Genomic DNA, 23,928 nt, shown 5'->3' with positions numbered 1-23,928 from the left:
GACTGACTTTGAGGGAGGTAATGGCCTAGTGGTATGATCACAGGACTGTTAATTGAGAGACCCAGGTAATGTTCTGGGGGAACCAGATTCAAATCCTGCCATGGGAAATGCGAAGTTTGAATTCAGTAAAAATCTGGAATTTAGAGTCTAATGATGATTGTCAGAAAAAACCCCATCCTGGTTCTAACCCATCAACCAGTGAACTAAAGAGTGATCAACACTTTGCCAAAGTCAATGAAGCACAACCACCCAGACTAGTGAAACCGACCAAACCATTTCTTCATGATTTAAAATGGGTGAAGTTAAAAGGTACAGAAATTAGAAATCCGTTATTTTATTGCTCTTATTAACACTTTTACACAGAACTAGAGTGACATGCTGGAAATCAAGTCCTGCTCTTCCTAGAGTCGTCACAAAAGAAAGATTTTATTAAAAAAAATGCAAAATCCCACTTAGCTTCTAGCTACAGATAGTATTGATAGTATTAACTGCTGGTTAAAATTCTAACCCCTTTCCAACACGCACACTCTCTCCTCCAAGGAAAACCATGGGTAGCATGGCAGGAGGTCAATTGTCTCTGTCCACGGCGTCTGTCCCCTGAGATTGTCCATATCTGCTTCACTCCCCTATCTACCTGTGACTCCACCTTCAAGGAACTATGAATCTGAACGGGCACGGGGATATTTCCACCGGTAGGAGACACTAGGACCTGAGATGAGGAGGAATTTCATTAGCCAGGCTGTGGTGAATCTGTGGCAGTCATTGCCACAGGGAGCTGTACAGGTGAACTCATTGAGTGTATTTTAGACAGATTGTAGAAAGGTTCTTACGAAGGGTCACTGGACCCGAAACGGTAACTTTCTTCCCCACAAATGCTGCCAGACCGGCTGAGCTTTTCGAGAAATTTCTGACTTTGTTTGACATGCGCCGCACTGAAAAACTGTCAGAAATAAGCAGAGAGGGGCGAGGGCGCTGCGTCATCAGCGGGCAGACCTGCTGGCCAATCAGGAGCCGGCGTTCAGAATAGGCGGGAAATTTGAAATGCGGAAGTGGCAGTTTAGTCCGTTTCTCCGAGCCCGCGCAAATGGCTGGTCAGGGACATCAGGTACCGAGTGAGGGTGGACGGGAAAGCGAAGAGAATCGGGCGGTGAGAGGGAATAGGCGAAGGGCGGGGCAACACGATTGGAGTGGGGAGGGGTGGAAATGGGCAAGTGTGGGCTCGGGGAGGACACGGGGGGAGCGATCGGGGAAGCGGGGGGGGGAAGACACGGAAGTTGGGGGGATCGGGGAGGACGGGGGTGAGTTGGGGGGGATCAGGGAGGACGGGGGTGAGTTGGAGATGAAGCGGGAGGATGGGGGAAGTTGTGGGGGGGGATTGGGGAGGACGGGGGGTGTTTGGGGAGGACGGGGGGGGGGGATTGGGGAGGACGGGGGGGGGGGGATTGGGGAGGACGGGGGGGGGGGGATTGGGGAGGACGGGGGGGGGGGATTGGGGAGGACGGGGGGGGGATTGGGGAGGACGGGGGGGAGGAGCGGGGGGGATCGGGGAGAACCGGGGTGAGTTGGGGGGGATCGGGGAGGACGGGGAAGTTGTGAGAGGAGTTGGGGGGAAGTGGGAGGACAGGGGGAAGTTGGGGGGGGGAGGACGGGGATGTTGGGGGGAAGACGGGGGTATGTTGGGGCTGATCGGGGAGGACGGGGGAGTTGGGGGGGGGGACGGGGGAGTTGGATGGGAAGCGGGGAGGACGGGGGTGAGTTGGGGAGGAGCGGGGGGAGGACAGGGAAGTTGGGGGAAAGAGGGAGTACAGAGGGTGAGTTGGGGGCGGATCGGGGAGGACGGGGGTGAGTTGGGGGGAAGCTTAGTGAGTTGGGGGGGGATTGGGGAGGAGCCGGGGGGAGGGGATTGGGGAGGAGCGGGGGGAGTTGGGGATGAAGCGGGAGGATGGGGGAAGTTGTGGGGGGGGATTGGGGTGGACGGGGGGAGTTGGGGATGAAGCGGGAGGATGGGGGAAGTTGTGGGGGGGGATTGGGGTGGGCGGGGGTGAGTTGGGGGATCGGGGAGGACGGGGGAGAGTTGGGGGATCGGGGAGGACGGGGGAGAGTTGGGGGATCGGGGAGGACGGGGGAGAGTTGGGGGGCATCGGGGAGGACGGAGGGAAGTTGGTGTGGAGTGGGGAGGACAGGCGGATGTTGGGGTGGGGAGCGGGGAGGATGTTGGAGGGAGGGGATGGGAAAACGGTGAGAAGAGGCCTGTACTTGGGGCGGGAGATCGCAGGCGCGAGGAGGAGGCATAACGATGGATCTGCTGTAAAGGAAAGGGCCTCACTGTGTTTTCTTGTCGCAGGGATGCAGCTCACAGAAACTATTCCTGCTGCTGCTGCTAAATATTGTTGCCTCTGTTTCAGGTCAGTGCTGTGACTGCTGGAACATTTCAGCAGTGATCAAAGGCTTGGGGGAGACACGAGAGAGTTGAAAGGGTTAACCCCGGGATGTGTCACAGTGACATCTGGACACTGGTTGGGAGAGGACCTCAGGTGCTGTGTTACCCTGAGCTGAAAGGAAGGCACATAATGGGCTTTGAATCCTGGGAGTGGGCAAAGTCTGGTTGTATTGAGGGAAAATTACGACAGGAGTGGGCCATTCAGCCCCTTGAACCAGTTCCACCATTCAATGAGATCATGTCTGATCTGTAGCCAAACTCCGTTTAACTGTCTTTGGCACATATCTCTAGTACTTTTGCTTAAATAAAAGAATGCTTAGATTTAAAATGAACAACACCATAGAATCCCTACAGCCCAACAAGTCCACACTGAACTTCTGAGCATTCCACCCAGACCCATTCCCCAAACCCACCTCGCCTACACATCACAGATCACTATGGGCAATTTACCATGGCCAATCCACCTTGCCTGCACATGTCTAGACTGTGGGAGGAAACTGGAGCAAACTCTCACAGACAGGGGGGTGAACATGCAAAGTCCACACAAACAGTGGCCCGAGGGGAATTGAACCCATGCCCCTGGCGCTGTGGGGCAGCAGTGCGAACCACTGAGCCACCATGTTGCCCAACACTGACCCAGCATCCAGTGCCTTTAGTGTAAGAGCATTTCAAGCATTTATCACACCTTGCATGTAGAAGTGCCCCTTAACATCTCTCCTGAATGCTTCTGGCCCTAATCGTCAGACGACACCCCCTAGTTTTAGAATCTCCAAACAGTAGTAATAGTTTATCTTGATCAACCCAATCTTTTGAAAACTTCGATCAGGTCTCCACTTACTCTTCTAAATTCTGAAGAAAAAGAAATTGTATATTCTTTCCTCATAATTGAACCTGAAGTTCAGATATCAGTCCTCTGAGCCTACAATTTGCACTCTTTTCAAGAACAACGCATCCTTTCTAAGATGTGCCCAGCACTGCTCACAGTTTACAAAATTAGGGTTTCGTATAATACATTATAACATGTGCATCCTTACCTGAACCCCCACATTTATTTGGACATCCACTATATTCAATTTCATACTATCTAAAAAGTACCCTAACGTATCCTTTAAAGTCCAAATGGAGAGGAGTAGAGTGTGATTGAAGAAGGTAAAATCCATATTTCAGGTTTTGGGAGTTACTGCTTTAGGTGGAATGTGCAACATTGTCTTTTTTTTGAGTATGTCGTTGTTCATCTTAATCCATCGACCAAGTCAGTAACCCTCAGTAGTCATCTGTTGCAGTGTTTAATTTTGTTTTAAAATAATTAGGTTCTGAGTACAGTTCATACTTTTAAAAGCCATGCATCAGACGTTTTTACAAGGCTGTTGCTTGGATTGGAGGGTTTAAGCTGTAGGGAGAAGCCGAATAGGCTTTCTTCCCTGACGAGTTGAGGTTGACGGGTGACCTTGTAGAGATTTTTAAAACTATGAATAGGGTGAATAGCCAAGATCTTTCTCCCAGGATGAGGGAGTCATAAACTGGAAGGCGTAGGTTTAAGATGAGATTTTAAAGAAGACCTGAGGAGCAACATTATCATGCAGAGGGTGATAATTGTACAGAACAAAATGCCAGAGGAGGTTGTGGAGGCTTGTAAAATTACAACATTTAAAAGATATTTGGATTGATGCATGAATAGGAAAGGTTTACAGGGATTTGGGCCAAACGTTGGAAAATGGGACTAGATCAGTTTAGGATATCTGGTCCGTGCGGATGAGTTGGACCAAAGGATCTGTATCCACACTGTATAACTGTACGACTCTATGCCTTTACTGGTATTGGGATATAATGTACCAGTAGTGAATAATTGATAAATATCTTCAATCCTTTTCCAGGTGACTCGCCTGTCCTAGTTTCCGGGTTCGTTGGAGAGCAGGTTGTGCTGCCCTGTACCTACAGTGGGAATGTCTCAGTCTCTGATTTACAGATAATATGGGGGACTCTCAAATATGAACTCTTACACAAGTTTGTCAATGGGAATGATGCTTTAAGAGAACAAAATGCACGGTTCAGAAACAGAACAAACCTGTTCAAAGATCAGCTGGAAAAAGGCAACTGGTCAGTTCTGATCTCTGACCTCAGGGAGACAGACCAGGATGAGTATGAATGTCAGATTTACAGCAGGATGGGGGATCACTTTCGATGGAAGGAAGTTGTTTCCATCCAACTCTCTGTCACAGGTGAGAGGTTTCTGTTCCAGCTATTAGGTTAAATCTCTAAATGTACATAGTGCATTCATTGTGTGCAGGGATGTGCAGGCCAGGTGAGTTAGTCATGGGAAATATAGCGTTACAGGAATAGAGTCAGGGGATTGCTCTGATTTGGATGCTTGTCAGAAGGTCAGTGCAGACTCGATGAGGTAAATGGCCTGCTTCCACACCATAGATATTCTGTGATTCTAAAATTAGAGCCATGTTGAAGGTCTTGAAGCAGAAATGGCAGATGTTTGTGACCCGATCTGTAAAACTCAACTTTCTTTTCTGTGACCCTCATTGATCTGAGAAAGCTCGAAGATGGTGAGTGAAAGAAAAGCAAGTAGCCTGGGTAAAGAATGGACAGGTGGAAATACCCCAGGAACTCCTTTCTGTCCAAACTGGAAAGGAAGATGCTGAGGGCAGATGTGAGAGATGTAGGCCTAAGTGTTCCATCGTAGCAAAGAGGGGCACACGTGCGTTCAGAAAGCTGGAGATTGTACGGGAAGCCCATGGGATCTAGTGACTCACTAAGTGAGAGTCTGGAAAAGAAACCCAGAAGTGAAACACCACAGATCATATTGTAGCTTTACCTACAGCTATGAGACCAAAGGTAAAAACTGCTGCGTGCAGAAGAGATGAATAAAGTAGACATGTAACAGAAAGGATTTTCAACAAAAGGAAAGGGAACTCTTTTTCTTCAAATAATATGCCTAAGTCGATAACTATGTTAAGGAATACGGGTTCTACTCAAACTCTTTAGTTGGAAGAAGATCACAGATATTCCTCTAGAGAATGCATTGAATGCTACAGTTTTAATAACTGGGATAAATGGAGAGTACCTGTCAATTCATTGTACAACGTGCACTTAGAATGTGACTTGATGTCTTGGACAATGGGAGCATGAGCAGCTCAGAAACTACCTATGGCTGGGGTTTACTTACTCCTTACAGGCACAAGTGAGCTGCCAGAAGACTGCAGGGTGCCATTGTACAAGAAACATTGAGAACTATGGACTGTTGAGTCTGACATCAGTAGTGGATAAATCGTTGGAGGGAATTCTGAGAGACAGGAATTTGGAGAGGCAAGGACTGATTAGGAATAGTCAGCATGGCTTTGTGTGTGGGTAATCAAGTCTCACAAACATGATTGTGTTTCTGAGGATGTGACTAAGAACGTAAATGAGGTCAGAGCAGTAGACACTGTCTACATGGATTTTAGCAAGGCCTTTGATCAGATTTCACATGGTAGACTGTTAGTAACATTAGATCACATGGGATTTGGGAGAGCTTGTCAATTGGATACAAAATTTGCTTGACGGTAGATAACAGAGTGGTGGGAGGGATAGTTTTTCAGACGGAGATCTGTGACCAGTGGTGTGTCGACAGAATTGGATCCACTGTCGTTTGTCATTTTCTATAAACAATTTGAAGGAGCATATAGGAAGCACGGTTAGTAAGTTTGTGGATGACACCAAAAATTGGTAGTATTATATGCAATGAAGGAGGTTATGTAGGAGTACAACCAGGCCAATGAGCCGAGGAGTGGCAGACTGAGTTTAATTGAGATAAATGTGAGGTGATGCACTTTGGTAAGATGAACAAGAGCAAGACCCACGTAATGTTATGGCCCTGGGGAGTGATGTTGAACAAGAGATGTAGGAATTCGGGTATGTGGTTACTTAAACTGTGTCACAGGTAGACAGGGTGGTAAAGAAGACATTTGGCAGACGAGCTTTCATTGCTCAGACCACTGAGTATATGAGTTGGGAGGTAATGTTGCGGTTGTACAAGATATTGGTGATGCCACTTTTGGAATACTTCATATAGTTCTGCTTACTCTCCAATAGGAAGGTTATTATTAAACTGAAGAGGAGGCAGAAATAATTGGTATGGAGGTTGCGGGGACTGTAGGGGCTATGATGAGTCCCATAGTACAGCCGTAATATTATCCCGTACCGAAAATGCCACTGCCCTCCTCTCTTGCCCTCCTCCATTTATATCCTTCCCTTCACATCTATTCCCTGGAACGTAACGCTGCCAATCCTTCCCTGAGCCGTTTCTACGATATTACTATGATTTCTCAGTCCCATGTTCCCATCTATGCCCTGAGTTAATTTGTCTTTACCTGTTAGGCTTCTCGCATTGAAATAAATGCAGTTTAATTGATCAGACCTACCTCTTTCTCTGCTTTGGCCTTGCCCACCTTGACATTTGGACTTGCTCCTTTTCCCCACTGCCTCAGACTAAGTATCTCCCCGAGCAGCTGTAGCAAATCTCCCTGCCAATTTATTAGTCCCCTTCCAATTCAGGCACACCCACAATGCTTACTCAGGTCATTTCTGCCCCAGAAGAGATTCCAATGATCCAAAAATGTGTGTCCTTCTCCCCTACACCAGCTCCTCAGCTGCACATTCGTCTGCTCTATCCTCCTATTCCTTACTAGCACCTGATATCAGAAGTAATCCAGATATTACTAGCCTCAAAAGATCTGCTTTTGAACTTCCTGTCTAATTTCCTATATTCTCTTCTAAGAACCTCATCCTTTCTCTCGTGTCTTTGGTTTCAATTTGTACAACAACCTCCTGCTGGTCTCCCTCCCCTTTGGGAATATTCTGCACCCTCTCTGAGACATCCCTGACCCTGGCATCTGGGAGACAACACGTCATTCTGATACCACATTACTGGCCGCAGAAATATCTCTCTGAGCCTCTAACTACAGCTCCTATCTTACCTTGGAAGCTTACGTTCCCCGTGTTACATCAGAGCCAATCTCAGTACCAGAAACATGGCTGTCAGTGCTCCATTCCAACAAGAGTCCATCACCCCCTTAAATTTTCCAAAACAGCATACTTGTTTGAGATGAAGATAGCCACAGGAAGCTCCTCCAGTACCTGCCTACCCCTCTTACCTTTCCTAGAGGTAGACCATTGACCTGATTGTGTCTCCAGACTCTGAGCTAATGGGAATCAGTGACTAACAGTGAGTGACGTGAACAGAACTCATTGCAGTGGGTTAAGGTACAAGGACAGCAGAGTTTGGGATGAACTGAAGGTAACAGAGGGTTCCATGTGACACAGTGACCAGGAGAACATTGGAATAGCTGAACCTGTAGGCCATAAAGACACAGATGAATGTTTCAGAATTTGATGAGCTCTGGAAGAAGGGTAAAGTTAACATTTTCATGTTTTGTTTTCCAGTTGGCCCAACCCAAGGCCCAAATGAAACCCTAGAAGCAGATCATGGCAAGCAACTCAATCGAACCCAAGGTATTCCCCTGTGAAAGTGTATAATGCTGGAGAAGGGTTCAGTGGGTACAACTAACCTCTGAGCCCTGATTTTGAAGGCCATGGGGTCAGATCCCTCTATTAGACTCCAGGATAAAATGGGGCCCAAACTCACTGCTGCTGAGGGCTCTACTGGACCACCATCCTATTGGGGAAGTAGCAGTATGGTGGGGGAACACTATTGGCATAGAGGGTGCAGTACATGGGTAGAGAGAGGGTGAGGCTGGGGGAGTGCCACACTGTCAGAGAGAAAGTGAAACTGGTGGGGGCAGGTGGTGGTGGTTGAGGAGAGAAGAGAAGCTGGGTTGTCCCACACTGTGTGGGAGAGGGTGGTGGTGTGGGAAGCAGACTGTCGCCCAGGGATTGAATCAGGAAACAAAGAGATTGTATAGCCCAGTTGTAACTCAAGAGCCTCCTCAGTAATCCTACCTCCCAGATTGCTTTGGTCTCTGTCCCTGGATATATACCCTGTCTGACTGGTGGGGGTGAGGTCGGGGTAGAGGGGTGGGAGGGTTCTTGGTAGGGGTTGGGGTTGGTGGCGGAGCCCACCAGAGGTTTGGGGATGGTGATATCCAGGCAGGAGGGAGTGGCCCCAAGATCTCCGCATTGAAGACAGTGGAGCATAATATTAGGGAGAGGTAATTGCCTCATGATATTATCACTAGAGTATTAATGCAGAAACTCAGCTAATGATTTGAATGTCACGGCAGATGGTGAAATTTGAATTCATTTTTACCAAAATCTGGAATTAAGAATCTATTGATGAGCATGAAATCCTTGTTAATTATTGGGAAAGACCTATCTGGATCACTAATGTTCTTCAGAAAAAGGACATCTGCCATCCTCACCCATTCTGGCCGACATGTGACTCCAGACCCACAGCAATGCAGCTGACTCTCAGTTGTCTCCTGAAATGTCCGAGCAAGCCCCATTCAGCTGTACCAATCGCTACAAAGTCTCAAAGAAATGAAACCAGGTAGATAACCCAGCATCAATCTAGGCACCAGAAAAGACAACAGCAGAAACAGTCCTGTCGACCCTGCAAACTTCCCCTCACTAACATCTGGGGTCTACTGGGAGAGCCGTCTCACAGAGACTAGTCAAGCAACAGCCTGACACAGTCACACCCACGGAATCATACCTTACAATGTCCCAGGCATTGGTACCATCACCGTCCCTGAGTATACCCTGTCCGACTGGCAGGTCAGGCTCAGCAGGGGTAATAGCACAGTGGTATACACAGTCAGGAGGGAGTTGCCCTGTGAGTCCTCACCATTGACTCTGGACCCATGAAGTCTCATGGCTTCAGGTTAAACATGGGTAAGGAAACTTTCTTGTTGATCACCACAGTACCATCCACCCTCAGCTGATGAATGGGTGCTCCTCCATGTTGAAAACAATTGGAGGAATCAAGGATGACAAGGCACAAAACATACTGGAGGAGGTAATGGCCGAGTGGTATTATCACTGGACTGATAATCCAGAAACCTAGATAATGTTCTGGGGGCCCTTGTTCGAATTTCACCATGACAGATGGTGGAATTTGGAATTTGAATCCAATAAAATATCTGGAACTAAGGATCTAATGATGACCGTGAATCCGTTCTCAATTGTCGGAAAAACCCATCTGGTTCATCAATATCCTTTGGGGAAGGAAACTGCCATCCTTACCTTGTCTGGCCTACATGTGACCCCAGACCCACAGCAATGTGGTTGACTCTGAACTGCCCTCTGCATAATTTGGGATTGGTAATAAATGCTGTTTAGCCAGTGGTGCCCTCATCCTGTGAATGTATTTAAAACAACTCTGGGTGCGAGATTTCAATGTCCACCACCAAGAGTGGCTCGGCAGCAGGACTACTGATCGAACTGTTTGGATCTTAAGGGACGTAGCTGCTAGACTGGGTCTGCGGCAGGTGGTGTGGGAAAAACAACCTTGACCTCACCCACATTGTAAATAATCTCCATTGTGCTACATGGTACAGACTTCAAACAGATCTAGCATTCATGAGGCACTGTGGGCCATCAACAACAGCAGAATTGTACTCCAATACCATTTGTAACTTCACAACATAGCATATTGCAGTCAACCATCAATCAGGGGATCAACCCTGGTTCAATGGAGAGTGCAGGACGGATTGCCAGGAGTATCGCCAGGCATACTTGAGATTGAGATGTAAACCTGGTAAAGTCACCAAACAGGAGTAGTTGCATGCCAAACAGTATAAGCAGCAAGTGATAGTCAGAGCTGAATGGTCCCATAACTGATGGATTAGATCTAAGCTGCAGTCCTGCTACGTCCAGTTATGAATTGAGACTCCACAAATATTCCCATTCTCAATGATGGAAGAGCCCAGCATATCAGTGCAAAAGATAAGGCTGAAATATTTGCAGCAATCTTCAGTCAGAAGTGCTGAGTGAATGATCCGTCACTGTTTCCTCTAGTGGTCCCAGCATTATAGACACCAGTCTTCACCCAATTTGATTCACTCTTGTAATATGAAGAAAGAGTTGGAGACTGTGGACACTACAAAGGCTACAGGTCCTGACAACATTCTGGCAATGGTACTGAAGACTTGTGCTCCAGAACTTGCCGGTCCCCTAGCCAAACTGTTCAGTGTAGTTACAACACTGGCGTCTACTCGACAATGTGGAAAGTTGCCCAGGTATGTCCTGTACATAAAAAGCAGGACAAATCCAACCCAGTCAGTTACCACTACATCAGTCTACTCTTGATCATCAACAGTGTTATCAAGCAGCACCTGCTCAGCAATAACCTGCTCAGTATTACCCAGTGTATCCTGGATGGTGTCAAGCTTCTTGCGTGTTGAGGCAGCACTCATCCAGACAAGTTGGGAGCATTCCATCACAGTCAGCTCCTGACCTCATTGCAGCCTTGGTTCAAACATGGACAAACGAGCTGAATTCCAGGAACGAGATGAGAGTGACAGCCCTTGACATCGAGGCTGCATTCAACCGAGTTTGGCATCAAGGACCCTTAGCAAAACTGGAAGCAGTGGGTATCAGGGGCAAACTCTCCAGTCTTTAGGATCATGTCTGACACAGAGGAGGATGGTCGTGGTTGTTGGAGGCCTATAATCTCAGCTCCAGGACATCTCTGCAGGAGTTCCTCAGGGTAGAGTCCTCAGCCCAACCATCTTCAGCTGCTTCCTCAATGACCTTCCTCCCATCAAAAGTGGGGATGTTCACCGATGATTGTTCAATGATCAGCACCATTCATAAGTTCTCAGATACTGAAGTAGTCCGTCTTCAAATGCAAAACAATTTGGACAATATCCAGGCTTGGGCTGACAAATGGCAATTAACATTTGCAGCATACAGACGTCAGGCTATGATGATCACCAGTAAAAGACAATCGAACCACCCCACCGTGGCATTCAATAGTGTTACTATCACTGATTCTCCAACTGCCAACATCTTGGTGTTAGCACTGTCCAGAATTCAACTAGACTCACCTCTTAAACACTGGATACAAGAGCAGGTCAAAGGCTAGGAATACGGTGACAAGTAACTCACCTCCTGCCTCCCCAAAGTCTGTCCACGATCTACAAGGCACAAGTCAGGAGTATGATGTAATACTCCCCACTTGCCTGGATGAGTGCAACAACACTGAGGAAGCTTGACACCACCCAGGACAAAGCAGCCTGCTTGACTGGCACAACACCCTTAAGCATTCTCTCTTCCACCGCCGACACTCAGTATCAGCAATGTTTACTATCGACGAGATGCACTGAAGATCCTCAGACAGCATTTTCCAAACCCACGACTACTTCCATCTCGAAGGACAAGGCCAGCAGATATATGGGAACACCACCATCTTCAAGTTCTTCACCAAGCCATTCTCTATGCTGACATACAAATATAATGCTGTTCCTTCACTGTTGCTGGGTCAAAATCCTGGAATTCCCTCCCTAAGGGCATTGTGGGTCGACTCACAGCAGGTGGACTGCGGCGCACCAAAAATGCTGCTCACCACCAGCTTGTCAAGGGGCAGCTAGCGACAGGCATTTATATGCTGGGCCCAGACAGCGACACCCTCATCCTACAAATGAGAAAAAAGAAATTGACCTGGGTATCAATGGTATTTCCATCTAATCCCAAGACTTTCCCATTTAGGAAATGGTTTCTGTTTCTTCCTTTGGGTTTAATTGAAGGTAAACTGCTGCTGGTCAGTGTCCTGTTCTCTATTGGAAAGCATATTGTTACCGAGTTGTGTAGAGTACTCAGCTGGAACGTGTTTGTAAAATAATGAGCAGGCAAAAGCAGTGCACAGCCCCTTTAAGAGATTGTGCTTTGTCTGGTCTTGGAAGTTTGCAAGTACTGTACAGAGAGCCCCAAAATTGAAACAAGTGTGTCAAAAGGCTTTACACTTGGCAGGCAAAACAGCAGTTTTGTCTTGCTGTTGAGATAACTAATTTAAATTTAGCCAATTAATTCAAACCAAGCGCCGAGATACAGAAAACCAACTGAATTTAAAACTGATGGTTTAGACAACCTGCACCATTTTATAAAAAAAAATGTTATTGAAATGTATGTAACACAAGGGTTTTTGAAAATAAGGGAGAGAGCCATTTGTCATTTGGAGCGAAAGCGAATCCACCATCTGAGAAATAAACCTTGCTTTCTCACAAAATTGTTAAGCTCTCTTAAAAAGCCCCAGCAATGATACCACGGCATTTTAGCTCAAAATCCTCACTGTAGGGGTTACACAGAAAATGCCCCTGACTGCAGAATCAGCAGAACAGTGTTTGTGAAATAATGGAGAAGGCAGAGCGCTCCAGAAGACAGTCTCTCCAAGTTAGCACAGACTAAGTTTTAATTTATTGTTGTCTTATTAATTGGGCTCATGCCCAACCTCATGCTATAGAGAATTGCGCTTGTAGAAAACTGCACTGTAGACGATTGCTATTTTTGAAAAAAAATCGCTTTATCTGTACAACAGAAAACTCGTGTTAGCCAAACAGCATTCACGAATTTCTCAAGTGCATTATAGCCAATTCGCATTGACAAAACATGTTTAACAGCAGAACTACCTGTACTCGTTACTCACATAGAGTGGAGATCAGAGACTTTCTTTTCTTTAACCGATCTTTTCATAGATACAAGGGTGAGGCGAACTTCTGAGTGTTTCAAGTTTAGTTAGTAGAAGAGGACATCTACACTCGCTGTAACAGATTAGGCGCTTGTGTGGGTGTGTGTGTGTGTGAGAGAGAGAGAGCGCGAGAGAGAGATTATTGGTATCTAACCTCCCACATCTGTCAAGGACTAGAATTAGCTCGGGATCTCTTTGTACTGGGGCTGGTTCTGAAACACTAGCTGATCAAGATCTCTGCTGTTAATTTTGTTCATGTGTTCCAGTCTGCTCATGTCTTCATTACTGTCTCCAGATCCTGGACTTTCTACTGGAGCAAGTGCTGGATTGCAAATCGGGATTCTTGCTGCTGTTGTTTTTGCTGTTGTTGGAATTGTCTTTTGCATCATCCGCCAGCGCAAAAGATGGTGAGTTCTGGAATGTTTCACAATTTCCATTGTTACTGTTTTCTCTTTGTATAACATTGTGTGAAATGTTACTGAGTTCTGTCCCTGTCCATTCTCTGAGCTGTGAGGATGCTTCGATCCACCTTGTCATTGAGCAGCATCTTCCAGTCACTTCCAGCTTGTCATCCTCTCACTGCTGCATAGTCCCTGTGGATTAAAAAGGAGCAAATATCATCCTACTGGAAGGTAGCTGTGTCCTACAGACCCCCTAAAAGTCTGAGAGAAATAGAAGAGCAGTTTTCTCGGCAAATTTCAGGGAGATGTAGGAGTAATAGGGTAGTGATCATGGTGAATTTTAACATCAACAATGTTAACTGGTGTAATCATAGTGTGAAGGGTTAGAGTATGTGAACTTCTTGCAGTGCATCCACGACACTGTTAGCAAACCCTCCAAGACACAGGGTCCTTGGCTTAATTTTACATCATCAAGCTAAGCAAGTGATTGAAGTTTCAGTTGCGGAACATTTTGTTGACTGCAATCATAACTTAATCAGATTCAAGATTCAAATGAAAAAGAGAATCATAGAATCCCGATAGTGTGGAACCAGGCTACTTGGCCCATCAAGCCCACAGTGACCTTCCGAAGAGCATTTCCCTGAGACTTACCCTAAACCCCGTCACTTCACTTACTAGACACTATGGGGCAATTCAGCACGGCCAATCCACCTAACCCGCACATCTTTGGACTGTGGGAGGAAACTAGAACACCCGGAGGAAACATACGCAGACACTGGGAGAGTGTGCAAACTCCACACAGACAGTCGCCCGAGACTGGAATCGAATCCAGGTCCCTGGTGCATGGTGGATCAGTGGTTAGCGCTGCTGCCTACAACAGGGACCTGGGTTCGATTCCAGTCTCGAGTGACTGTCTGTGCGAATGCAAATTCGAACTCTCTCCTTGTTTCTGCATTGATTTCTCTGGGTGTTCCAGTTTCCTTCCACAGTCCAAAGATGTGCAGGGTAGGTGGCTATATTAAATTGCCCATAGTGTTCAGAAATGTGTACATTAGATGGGTTATGGGGGATGGGTCTGGGTGGGATGTCTGAGGGCCAGTGTGGACTTGTTGGGCTGGTGGCCTGTTTCCACACTGTAGGGATTCAATCATTACATGATCTATGGAAAGGGTGGGCTTGTAATCAGAATTAGAACCGATGAAGGCCAATTTTCATTAGGTGAGATATGACCTGGCCAGAGGGGACTGTGGGTAGATACTTTTGGTTAAATCTAAGTCCAAAATCTGTTTCTATGTTTAAGAACAGTAGGAAGCATTTAAGAAGGAAAAGAGGGAGAGGACAGGGCCAACATGTTCCAATAAAGGTAAAGGGTGGGATCAACAAATCCGGCAAACTCTGGTGATGTACAGGATTAGATAAAGAGAACAAGGGAGACTAATGCCAGATACTGAGGAGTCAAACAAGTTGAAGTCCTACAGGAGTACAGCATGTGCAAGAGAAACTTAACAAGCAAATTAGGATAGCCAAACGGGGGCGTGGAAGTATAATGGCAGGTTAAATAAAGGCAACTCCAAAGTTACTTTAGAAGTATATCAAGGATCAGGGGATAACTAGGCATAGAGTCAAACTAAACTGATTGCACATCACATCATCTCCCGGATCCTGAAACCCTGACACAATACTCCCTCGTCTCCGTGTGTGTTGCATCAAAGTGTTTACAAGTTCAGCTTCCTATTTATACCCGAGTTTAGTTTCTAGCCTAGTATCAATCACCTGCACTGTGCACTTTCAACTCTGTCTGTTTCTACTACTCACTTCAGCTCATTTGCTGCTGAAACTGTCATATCAGTCCCCCTTGTCATTGGACTCAACAGTTCCCAAATCCTCCTCCTTGGGTAGGCCTTCATGATCAAGGTGACTTGGTTCTGTTCTGGTTCAATGGTTTCTGAGAGAGTTGATAGCTATAACATGCCTCTTCCACATCGAGTCATGCAGCATGGGAACAGACCTCTTTGTCCAACTCGTCCTTGTCAACCAGACATTCCAGTCAGACCTAGTCCCATTTACCAGCATTTGGACCGTATCTGTAAGCCCTTCCTATTCACCCAGATGCCTACTAAATGTTGTAATGGTACCAGCCTCCAACACATTCTGTGGCAACTTCATTCCATACATGCACTACTCTCGGCATGAAAATGTTACCCCTCAGGTTGTTTATAAATCTTTCCCTCTCACCTTTAAACTTATGTTCTTTTAGTTTTTGACTCCCCTACTCTAGGAAAGGACCTTGGCTATTTACTCTACTCATGGCCCTCATTAGTTTATAAACCTCAATAAAGTGATCGCTCCGTCTCCACTCCAGTGAAAATAGCCCAAACCTATTCAGCCTTTCTATTACACAAACCATCCAGTCCTGGCAATATCTTTAAATCTTTTCTGCATTCTCTCAAGTTTAACAACATCTTTCCTGCAGAAGGGGTACCAGAATTGCACACAGTATTCCAAAAAGCAGCTGCATCAATGTCCCGTACATCTGCAACGTGACATACCAACTCCTATATATAATGCACTGACCAATGAGAGGAAGTGTGCCAAACACTGCCTTCATCACCCTGTCTACCTGCAACTCCACTTCCAAGGGACTAGGTCTCTTTATTTGACAACATGGCCGAGGACCCGATCATTCAGTGCCCTGGTTTGCCTTATCAAAATGCAACGCCTCACATTTATTGAAATTAAATTCCATCTGCTGCTCCTCAGCCCACTGGCCCATCTGATCATGATACTCTGAGATCATCATCTTCACTGTCCACTACACCCATTATTTTGGTGTTCATCTGCAAACTTAATACCCATAGCTTTATATTGACATCCAAATCATATATAAATGAGTTTTTTGAACAGTCAGGTCAATGAGTTTATTTAAGGTTATGTTCTTTCTTTAGTTAATCAGATGTTATCCTGCTCCCACTGACCCACGTTGACTTTGTCCAGCAATGATTTCTTTCTAATGTTCTCAACCCTCTCTGGAATCCACACCAGGTACAATTATAACCATGCAAGAACTATCAGGAAAGTCAGAGCTCGATGATGGATAACAGCTGGATAGAAACGGGAATGATAGAGCAACTCAGAACATTCTCATCCAGGATAGAGAGACACGCAATCTATCCTCGAAGTGTTGCCAATCTCAGGGGTTTCCTTGAGGCGGGGGGGCGGCGGTGAGTGATCTGGATGCAGCCGCTGTCGGGAGAATTCAGTTCGAAGCTGCTTTTCCCCTGAAGGGATTGGAGTGAGACAGCGATCCGAGTGGGAAATCCCGGAAAACCGTGGATCCACGGCAGGAGAGGGACTGATACTCTCCCTCCAAAGTGAGTCAATCTGAAAACGAACCACAAAAATTGTTTAAAATCCTGCAAAATTCATAAACTCGGTAACAACGCACGTAATTTCAGGGAATATGGAAGCTTAAGATTGTGCACTTTGATTTCGAGACTATTTCCTGTTATAGAGCCAAACAGTTTTAAAGTAACTGGAAAAAAAAACTCATTGTGTCCAAATGAGTTATCAAGCATTTTTAAGCACAGGAATCAGACTCCGGGTTTATCTGTCTGAACCCCGTTTAATACAGGATCAGGACTCTTGGCTTATCTGTTTGAACCCTGATCAATACAGGATCCAGACTCTGGGTTTATCTGTCTGAACCCTGTTTACTACATGAACCACACTCTGGGTTTATCTGCTGAACCCCCTTTAATACAGGAACCAAACTCTGGATTTATCTGCCTGAACCCCCCGCCGTAATACAGGAACCAGACTCTGGGTTTTTCTGTCTGAACCCCACTTAATACAGGAACCAGACTCTGGGTTTATCTGTCTGAACCCTGTTTACTACATGAACCAGACTCTGGGTTTATCTGCCTGAACCCCCTGTAATACAGGAACCAGACTCTGGGTTTATCTGTCTGAAACCCCCTGTAATACACGAACCAGAGGTTGGGTTTATCTGCCTGAACCCCCTGTAATTCAGGAACCAGACTCTTGGTTTATCTGTCTGAACCCGCTGTAATACAGGAACCAGACTCTGGGTTTATCTGACTGAACCCCCTTTAATACAGGAACCAGACTCTGGGTTTATCTGTCTGAACCCTGTTTACTACATGAACCAGACTCTGGGTTTATCTGTCTGAACCCCCTTTAATACAGGAACCAGACTCTGGGTTTATCTGTCTGAACCCTGTTTACTACATGAACCAGACTCTGGGTTTATCTGCCTGAACCCCCTGTAATACAGGAACCAGACTCTTGGTTTATCTGTCTGAACCCCCTGTAATACAGGAACCAGACTCTGGGTTTATCTGTCTGAAACCCCCTTTAATACACGAACCAGAGGTTGGGTTTATCTGCCTGAACCCCCTGTAATTCAGGAACCAGACTCTTGGTTTATCTGTCTGAACCCCCTGTAATACAGGAACCAGACTCTGGGTTTATCTAACTGAACCCTCTTTAATACAGGAACCAGACTCTGGGTTTATCTGCTTGAACCCCATTTAATACAGGAACCAGACTCTGGGTTTTTCTGCCTGAACCCCCTTTAATACAGGAACCAGTCTCTGGGTTTATCTGTCTGAACCCCCCATAACACAGGAACCAGACTCGGGGTTTATCTGTCCTAACCCCCTGTAATACAGGAACCAGACTCTTGGTTTATCTGTCTGAACCCCCTTTAATACAAGAACCAGACTCTGGGTTTATCTGTCTGAACCCCCTTTATTACATGAACCAGACTCTGGGTTTATCTGTCTGAACCCCCTTTAATACAGGAACCAGACTCTGGGTTTATCTGTCTGAACCCCCTTTAATACAGGAACCAGACTCTGGGTTTATCTGTCTGAACCCCCTTTAATACAGGAACCAGACTCTGGGTTTATCTGCCTGAACCCCCTTTAATACAGGAACCAGACTCTGGGTTTATCTGTCTGAACCCCCTTTAATACAGGAACCAGACTCTGGGTTTATCTGTCTGAACCCCCTTTAATACAGGAACCAGACTCTGGGTTTATCTGCCTGAACCCCCTTTAATACAGGAACCAGACTCTGGGTTTATCTGTCTGAACCCCCTGTATTACAGGAAGCAGACTCTGGGTTTATCTGTCCTAACCCCCTTTAATACAGGAACCAGACTCTGCGTTTATCTGTCTGAACCCCCTTTCATCCATGCTGGGATGATAGTCTGGGCAGTGCTGGCATCAAATCACAATTGGACCTGTCTCGGAGTGTGCAGAATGGAGTCACCAAGACTGGGGATTGTGCTCTGGGGCCTGGGATGGTTAAAGTCTGGATCTTGTGGGGTGCAGGAGCAAGGACTCACAGGTTAGTGGTGGAGGGAGGTGAGGGCACACATTGCCTTGGCCCCTTTCTGACCATCAGGTGCTGCCTCACTCCCTGCTCAGATTGTCACTGTTCCACGACCTGTCCAAATTCACCCCGAATCCTCAGTGACTCTCCTGCAGTCGTTATTATCTTTGTCTTTCAGGCACAATTTTCCACTTCCCAACTTCAAAATTCTCTCAGAGAATGTGAGGTGAAGAGGGAAGTTGACAGTATCCAGCTGTGTTCTCCCAGCATGTGTCCAAATGGGAAACATGTGATTCGAAGTGTGGTTCGTCTGTTCAGTGCTGACAAATATCTGGCACAAGCTGCTTTTGGGTGGGATTCCTGAATTTCTGAGCTTTAACCCTTCTGCAGAAATGAAAGCAGTGAGTTACTGATCAGAGCTTCTTGTAAATCCAGCATCGCAGCGTAACCATGAGAAGCTTGGCATGTAAAGTACCAGCAGGGAGGTTATAGCTGTGGATAAATACTTTCACTCTTTTCCAGGTGACTGTCCTGTCCCAGTTTCTGGATTCATTGGGGAGCAGGTTATGCTGCCCTGTGCCTGTAGTGGGAATGTCCCAGTCTTTGATTTACAGGTAATCTGGGGGACACCCAAGAGTGAATTTTTACACAAGTTTGTCGGCAGGTATGATGATTTGAGAGACCAAGACCCACAGTTCAGAAACAACAAATTTATTCAAAGATTAACTGGAACAAGGCAACTGGTCAGTTCTGATCTCTGACCTCAGGGAGACAGAGGAGGACGAGTATCAGTGTCAGATTTACAGCAGGATGGGGGATCGCTTTTGATGGGAGGGAGTTTTTCAAGTCAAGCTCTCCGTCGCAGGTGAAGGTCTCTACTTCAGCTATTGTTTTATCTCTGACTTGAGATGGTCCATTCATTGTTAGTTGAGCAGTCCACAGTGTTTGAACATTTCTGCAGTTTGTTTTCTCTAGAGCGAGCTCCCACACCTCGACCAAAGACATCTGTACCAGGTCAATCTGTTTCTAAACTTCTGCATGGGTTTTCAGCTCTTAGATTTGATCATGCTGGATAGACAGGAATATTGGAAGATTTGATAAGCTGTGTGATATTTTACCAAAGAATGACTCTGCGCGAGTGAGTCGTGTGGGTCACTGTTACCTGGAACCGATCCTTAAACTCCCTGGAATTGTTATTTCTGTTTCTGAGACTCACCTTCCTGTCCTGCAGATACAGGACTCTAAGGATTCCTGATTCCCACTAGCAATAGCGTGTCTGGAATTCTGCGTGGAGAATATTGCTACAATTTTACCAGTACCCTCCTGTTGGGAAGCTGACTGGGAGTGATGCTGGTTGAAGTTAGCGGAGAGTAATATTGAACTAGGTGTAACCTGCCCTTCCACACAGTCCCAGCGAGAAAGTGAATTTTCTCATTGTGTTGAGATTTACTTGGTTCCATTTGGCTCTGTGCTGTTTATAATTTTTTTGAAAGAAAGACAGGGGACAGGGAATTGTCATTGTGAACACTGCAGACGTGAGCTTTAACCTTCTCACGGAAATGTTAAGCAGAGAGTTATGGATCAGAGTTTCTTCAAGATCCATAGCTGTGAATTTTAAAGTCTGATTATCAAATAAAAATCTACAGATAGGAAGTTGTTATTGATAAAACTGCCCATGATCACTGGACTGTTAATCCAAAGACCCAGATAATGTTCTGGTGCCCCAAGTTCGAATCCCACCATGTCAGACGGTGGAATTTGAATTCAATAAAATATCTGGATTTAAGAATCTAATGATGACCTGAAAGTGAATAATATGGTGAGTTCCAGAATGTTCCGCAGATTCAATCGTAACCTATTTATATCTTTGTATAACATTGCGTGAAATGTCGCTGAGCACTGTCACTGTCCATTCACTGAGCTGTGAGGACACTTCAATCCAGTCTGTCATTGAGCAGCATCATCCAGTCACTTCCAGCTTGTCATCCTCTCGCTTCTGAACAGTCCCCATGGATTGGAAAGGAGCAAATATTATCCCACTGGAAAACCAGAGGATGGGGCATATGTTGGGAATGACAGAAGGAATTTGAGAAGATGCCACACAATAGGTTGTTCGACAAGATGAGGTCTCAAGGGGGAATGGGGGTAATACAGCATGGATTGAGGATTAGTTAATAGACAGGAAGAGAGCAGGAACAAGTGGGTCATTTTCAGCAGTCAAGATGTAACTGGTGCTGTAAGGATCAATGCTGGGATCTCAGTGACTCACAATCTATATCAGGGACTGCGATGAGGGGATGGAATGGAAATGTCCCAATTTGCTGGTGATACAAAGCTCAGTGGGAAAGTTAGCTGTGAGGATGGTACAGAGGCTGCAAACAGGGGTAAGCTCATTCAGATTTATACTTATTGTGGTTGTGGATGCTCCATTGTTAAATCTATTTCAGATAGGGATTGACAGATTTGATCATTCAAATCCTTTTGAATCCCTCCGTGGCCTCAGCCCTTCCTACCTGTACCCACCTTCAGCTGCACAGCCCTCAGATCTCTGTGCTCCTGTATCCCAGAGATTTCCAGTTTCAGTGTCTCTCCCTTAGTTCTCTGTATCTTTTACTGCACCACAGTGTTAAAAATGCGATCAAAAAAAGCAATTTCTTGTTGTCACTCTACCTGCACTTTTCAAACCATCCCCTTAATGCAGCCACTGGGCACATCTCAGATTTCCTGTTTCATTCAATACCCACATTGCTGTGCTCGTTACCTTTCCCCACATACACCCCTCACACTGGGATGAGGAGCTATTGTAGGGTTCTCTCACTCTCACCTCTGGCCCTCCCTCTGTCGGTCAGCTCTTGTAGAATGTCCAGTTCTTGCCCACTGCCTATCCTGTAAACCTGCTCTCCTCTACACACTGTGTTCCATCACCATGTAGCTGCTGTCATCCATTTTCCAGCTACCATTCATCCCCAGGATGTTAAGTGTCATTTTACATGTCTATGCTCCTGAACAGCTCCTTTATACATGCGTCCAAAGCATTGGATTGTTTTAAAATGCATTCTGTTGCTTTCTTTCTCTCCCAGGAATTGTATTCAAAACCAACACAGCAGTGAACAAAATCAAGCATCGAATTGTGACCCTTTGACAGAGGTGCCTGGTTCAGGTGAAGCACAGAGCCGTGTGCCAACAGCACCTGAGCATCAGGATGGAGCGGCTAGAGAGCAAAATCTTCTGGGGAACAGGTCTGTCCAACACTGACTGAGCCTGACTCAGAGAGCAGGAAATCACCCCTGTATTGTTGGGATCAAGTGATTCCTGGTGGAAAGTCTGAGCTCAGGATTGGGATCAACAATCACTTCCCAAATTCCGCAAACCCTTTGGGGCAGCACAATTTCAGGAGGAAAATTCCCAGTGAAAATATTATCCTATTCCTGGATAAAGTATTTCATTCTGTGTATTATGTCACTATGACACTCACAGACTGTGTCCAAACTCAATCATCGGGCTCACTTTTAGCATTGATCCTTCCCTCAGAGACTTTTCCAAGAAAATTTCCAAAATATCCTGTTGATAAGTTGGTGGGAGCATCGTGTAGTTTCTGGAAAATTTGTTAACTTGTTCTCAGTGTGCATATTTGCTGCCAGGGCCCCATTCATTGTCCATCTCAACTTGCCCCACTGCAGCCCTTGTAGCGATGGTCGTCCCTCATTGGGGAACATGGGAAGAGGCTTCGGAAACTCCCTCTGTAGCACGTGGTTCCCTCAGAGCCAGCAAGTGTTTAAAATTCAGAAACCAGAACCTGGATGGTTTACACATTGAAACTGCATCTGGCCAAATATATATCCTGCACATTTAACTGTTAATTTTCTATAAATTTATCTAAGTAATTGTATTGTAAATATTTTATCTCTGAATCTGTCAGATATCATGATTCCTTTTCTATCTGTACTGTTTGCTCCAGGGTTTGATTAAAGTAAATCTGTTGCTGCTGTGAATTTTTTAACATTGGAAATGTTTGTATTTTTAACCTGGGTGTTTGTCCTAATTTACAGATATGTCTTGTTAATTTAAATGTGACTTTTGTATATGAAGTATCTACCCCAATGGTGATTGATCATAATTTTCAATGGAAGGATAAAACTTTGTAAATATTTTAGATCTGGATACATCTGTATTTCTACCCTGGATATTTTGTTACTTTTCTGCCTGTAGTTTTTGCTCTGATCTGTGATTAAAGAGAAGCTGCTGCCGATATTAGTGGGTCTACAGTCTGACGTTTAATGACTCTGCTGGTAACTGCTTGAACAGAGGGGCTAAAATTGTTTCAGAGATAGTAGGAACTGCAGATGCTGGAGAATATGAGATAACAAGGTGTAGAGCTGGATGAACACAGCAGGCCAAACAGCGTTAGAGGAACAGGAAGGCTGACATTTCAGGCCTAGAGCCTTGAAGAAGGGTTTCGGCCCGAAACGTCTGCCTTCCTGCTCCTCTGATGCTGCTTGGCCTGGTTTGCACAGAGGGGCTGCTGTCTACAGGCAGTAAGTCCCTGATATGACTTGGAGTGAATCAAGTTGGCTGAAGTCAGGGATCAGCGATTGTGGGAAACTCAGGTGGGAGGCTGGGAATGGTCATCCAGTCTATGTTCCTGGTGGTTGGGAGCAGAGGTGTGGGGAGCTGGGGAATGTGGGAGAGTCAACTCCTTGAAATATAACTTTTAAGTAACGTCTTTTCCTGCATAAAATTAATTTCATTTTACCCCAAACACCACACATTCCTAGTTACTGCCAGTTTCCCTCCAGTCTCCAACACCATCTCTCTCAGTCTGGCTGAGCTTATTCTGATATTAAACAACATCTCATTTCACTCACTTGCTCCAAAGCAAAGGTGTGGACTGTGAGTCTTGGACAGAAACACTTCCTGACTCCTGACAAAAGGTTTCGGCCTAAAGCGTTGTCTTCCCTGCTCTTCAGATGCTGTCTGACCTGCTGTGCTTTACCAGCTCCATATTTATTGACTCTAGCTTTCAGCATCTGCAATCCCTTGCTGTCTCCAAGTGTTAGCTTATGGGAACAGGAAGAAGAGGAGAATTTATTGTTTGGACC

The 23,928-nt window shown here is 45.8% G+C and overlaps 1 protein-coding gene across 3 annotated transcripts; it reads left to right on the top strand.

Moving 5' to 3' along the window:
• The first annotated feature begins 1,040 nt into the window (after positions 1-1,040).
• Positions 1,041-23,083, top strand: LOC125448525 (uncharacterized). 3 transcript variants are annotated; one of them, XR_009443102.1, is made up of 7 exons: positions 1,063-1,105; positions 2,345-2,405; positions 4,315-4,659; positions 7,871-7,939; positions 13,366-13,477; positions 16,514-16,842; positions 21,910-22,017. XR_009443102.1 is itself a non-coding variant. In XM_059641394.1 (6 exons), the coding sequence occupies exons 1-6, from the start codon at positions 1,085-1,087 to the stop codon at positions 22,082-22,084; spliced, it is 783 nt and encodes a 260-aa protein (XP_059497377.1). In that variant the 5' UTR covers positions 1,063-1,084; the 3' UTR covers positions 22,085-23,083. The 3 variants fall into 3 exon arrangements, 2 of the variants coding, with proteins under 2 accessions (XP_059497378.1, XP_059497377.1); XM_059641394.1 differs by lacking the exon at positions 16,514-16,842 and having other exon boundaries at positions 21,910-23,083; XM_059641395.1 differs by lacking the exons at positions 2,345-2,405; positions 16,514-16,842 and having other exon boundaries at positions 1,041-1,105; positions 21,910-23,083.
• Positions 23,084-23,928: the final 845 nt, after the last annotated feature.

This window comes from Stegostoma tigrinum, chromosome 41 (assembly GCF_030684315.1).
Source record: "Stegostoma tigrinum isolate sSteTig4 chromosome 41, sSteTig4.hap1, whole genome shotgun sequence".
NCBI lineage: Eukaryota > Metazoa > Chordata > Chondrichthyes > Orectolobiformes > Stegostomatidae > Stegostoma > Stegostoma tigrinum.
The sequence above is the reverse complement of the archived record's forward strand: the minus strand, read 5'-3'. Positions and strand labels throughout refer to the sequence as shown.

Excerpts from the sequence above, each read along its gene's own strand:
- LOC125448525 (XM_059641394.1), top strand. The coding sequence starts at position 1,085 with ATGGCTGGTCAGGGACATCAG. Across the intron at positions 2,406-4,314 it reads TATTGTTGCCTCTGTTTCAG|GTGACTCGCCTGTCCTAGTT; the intron begins GTCAGTGCTGTG and ends ATCCTTTTCCAG. Across the intron at positions 4,660-7,870 it reads CATCCAACTCTCTGTCACAG|TTGGCCCAACCCAAGGCCCA; the intron begins GTGAGAGGTTTC and ends TTTGTTTTCCAG.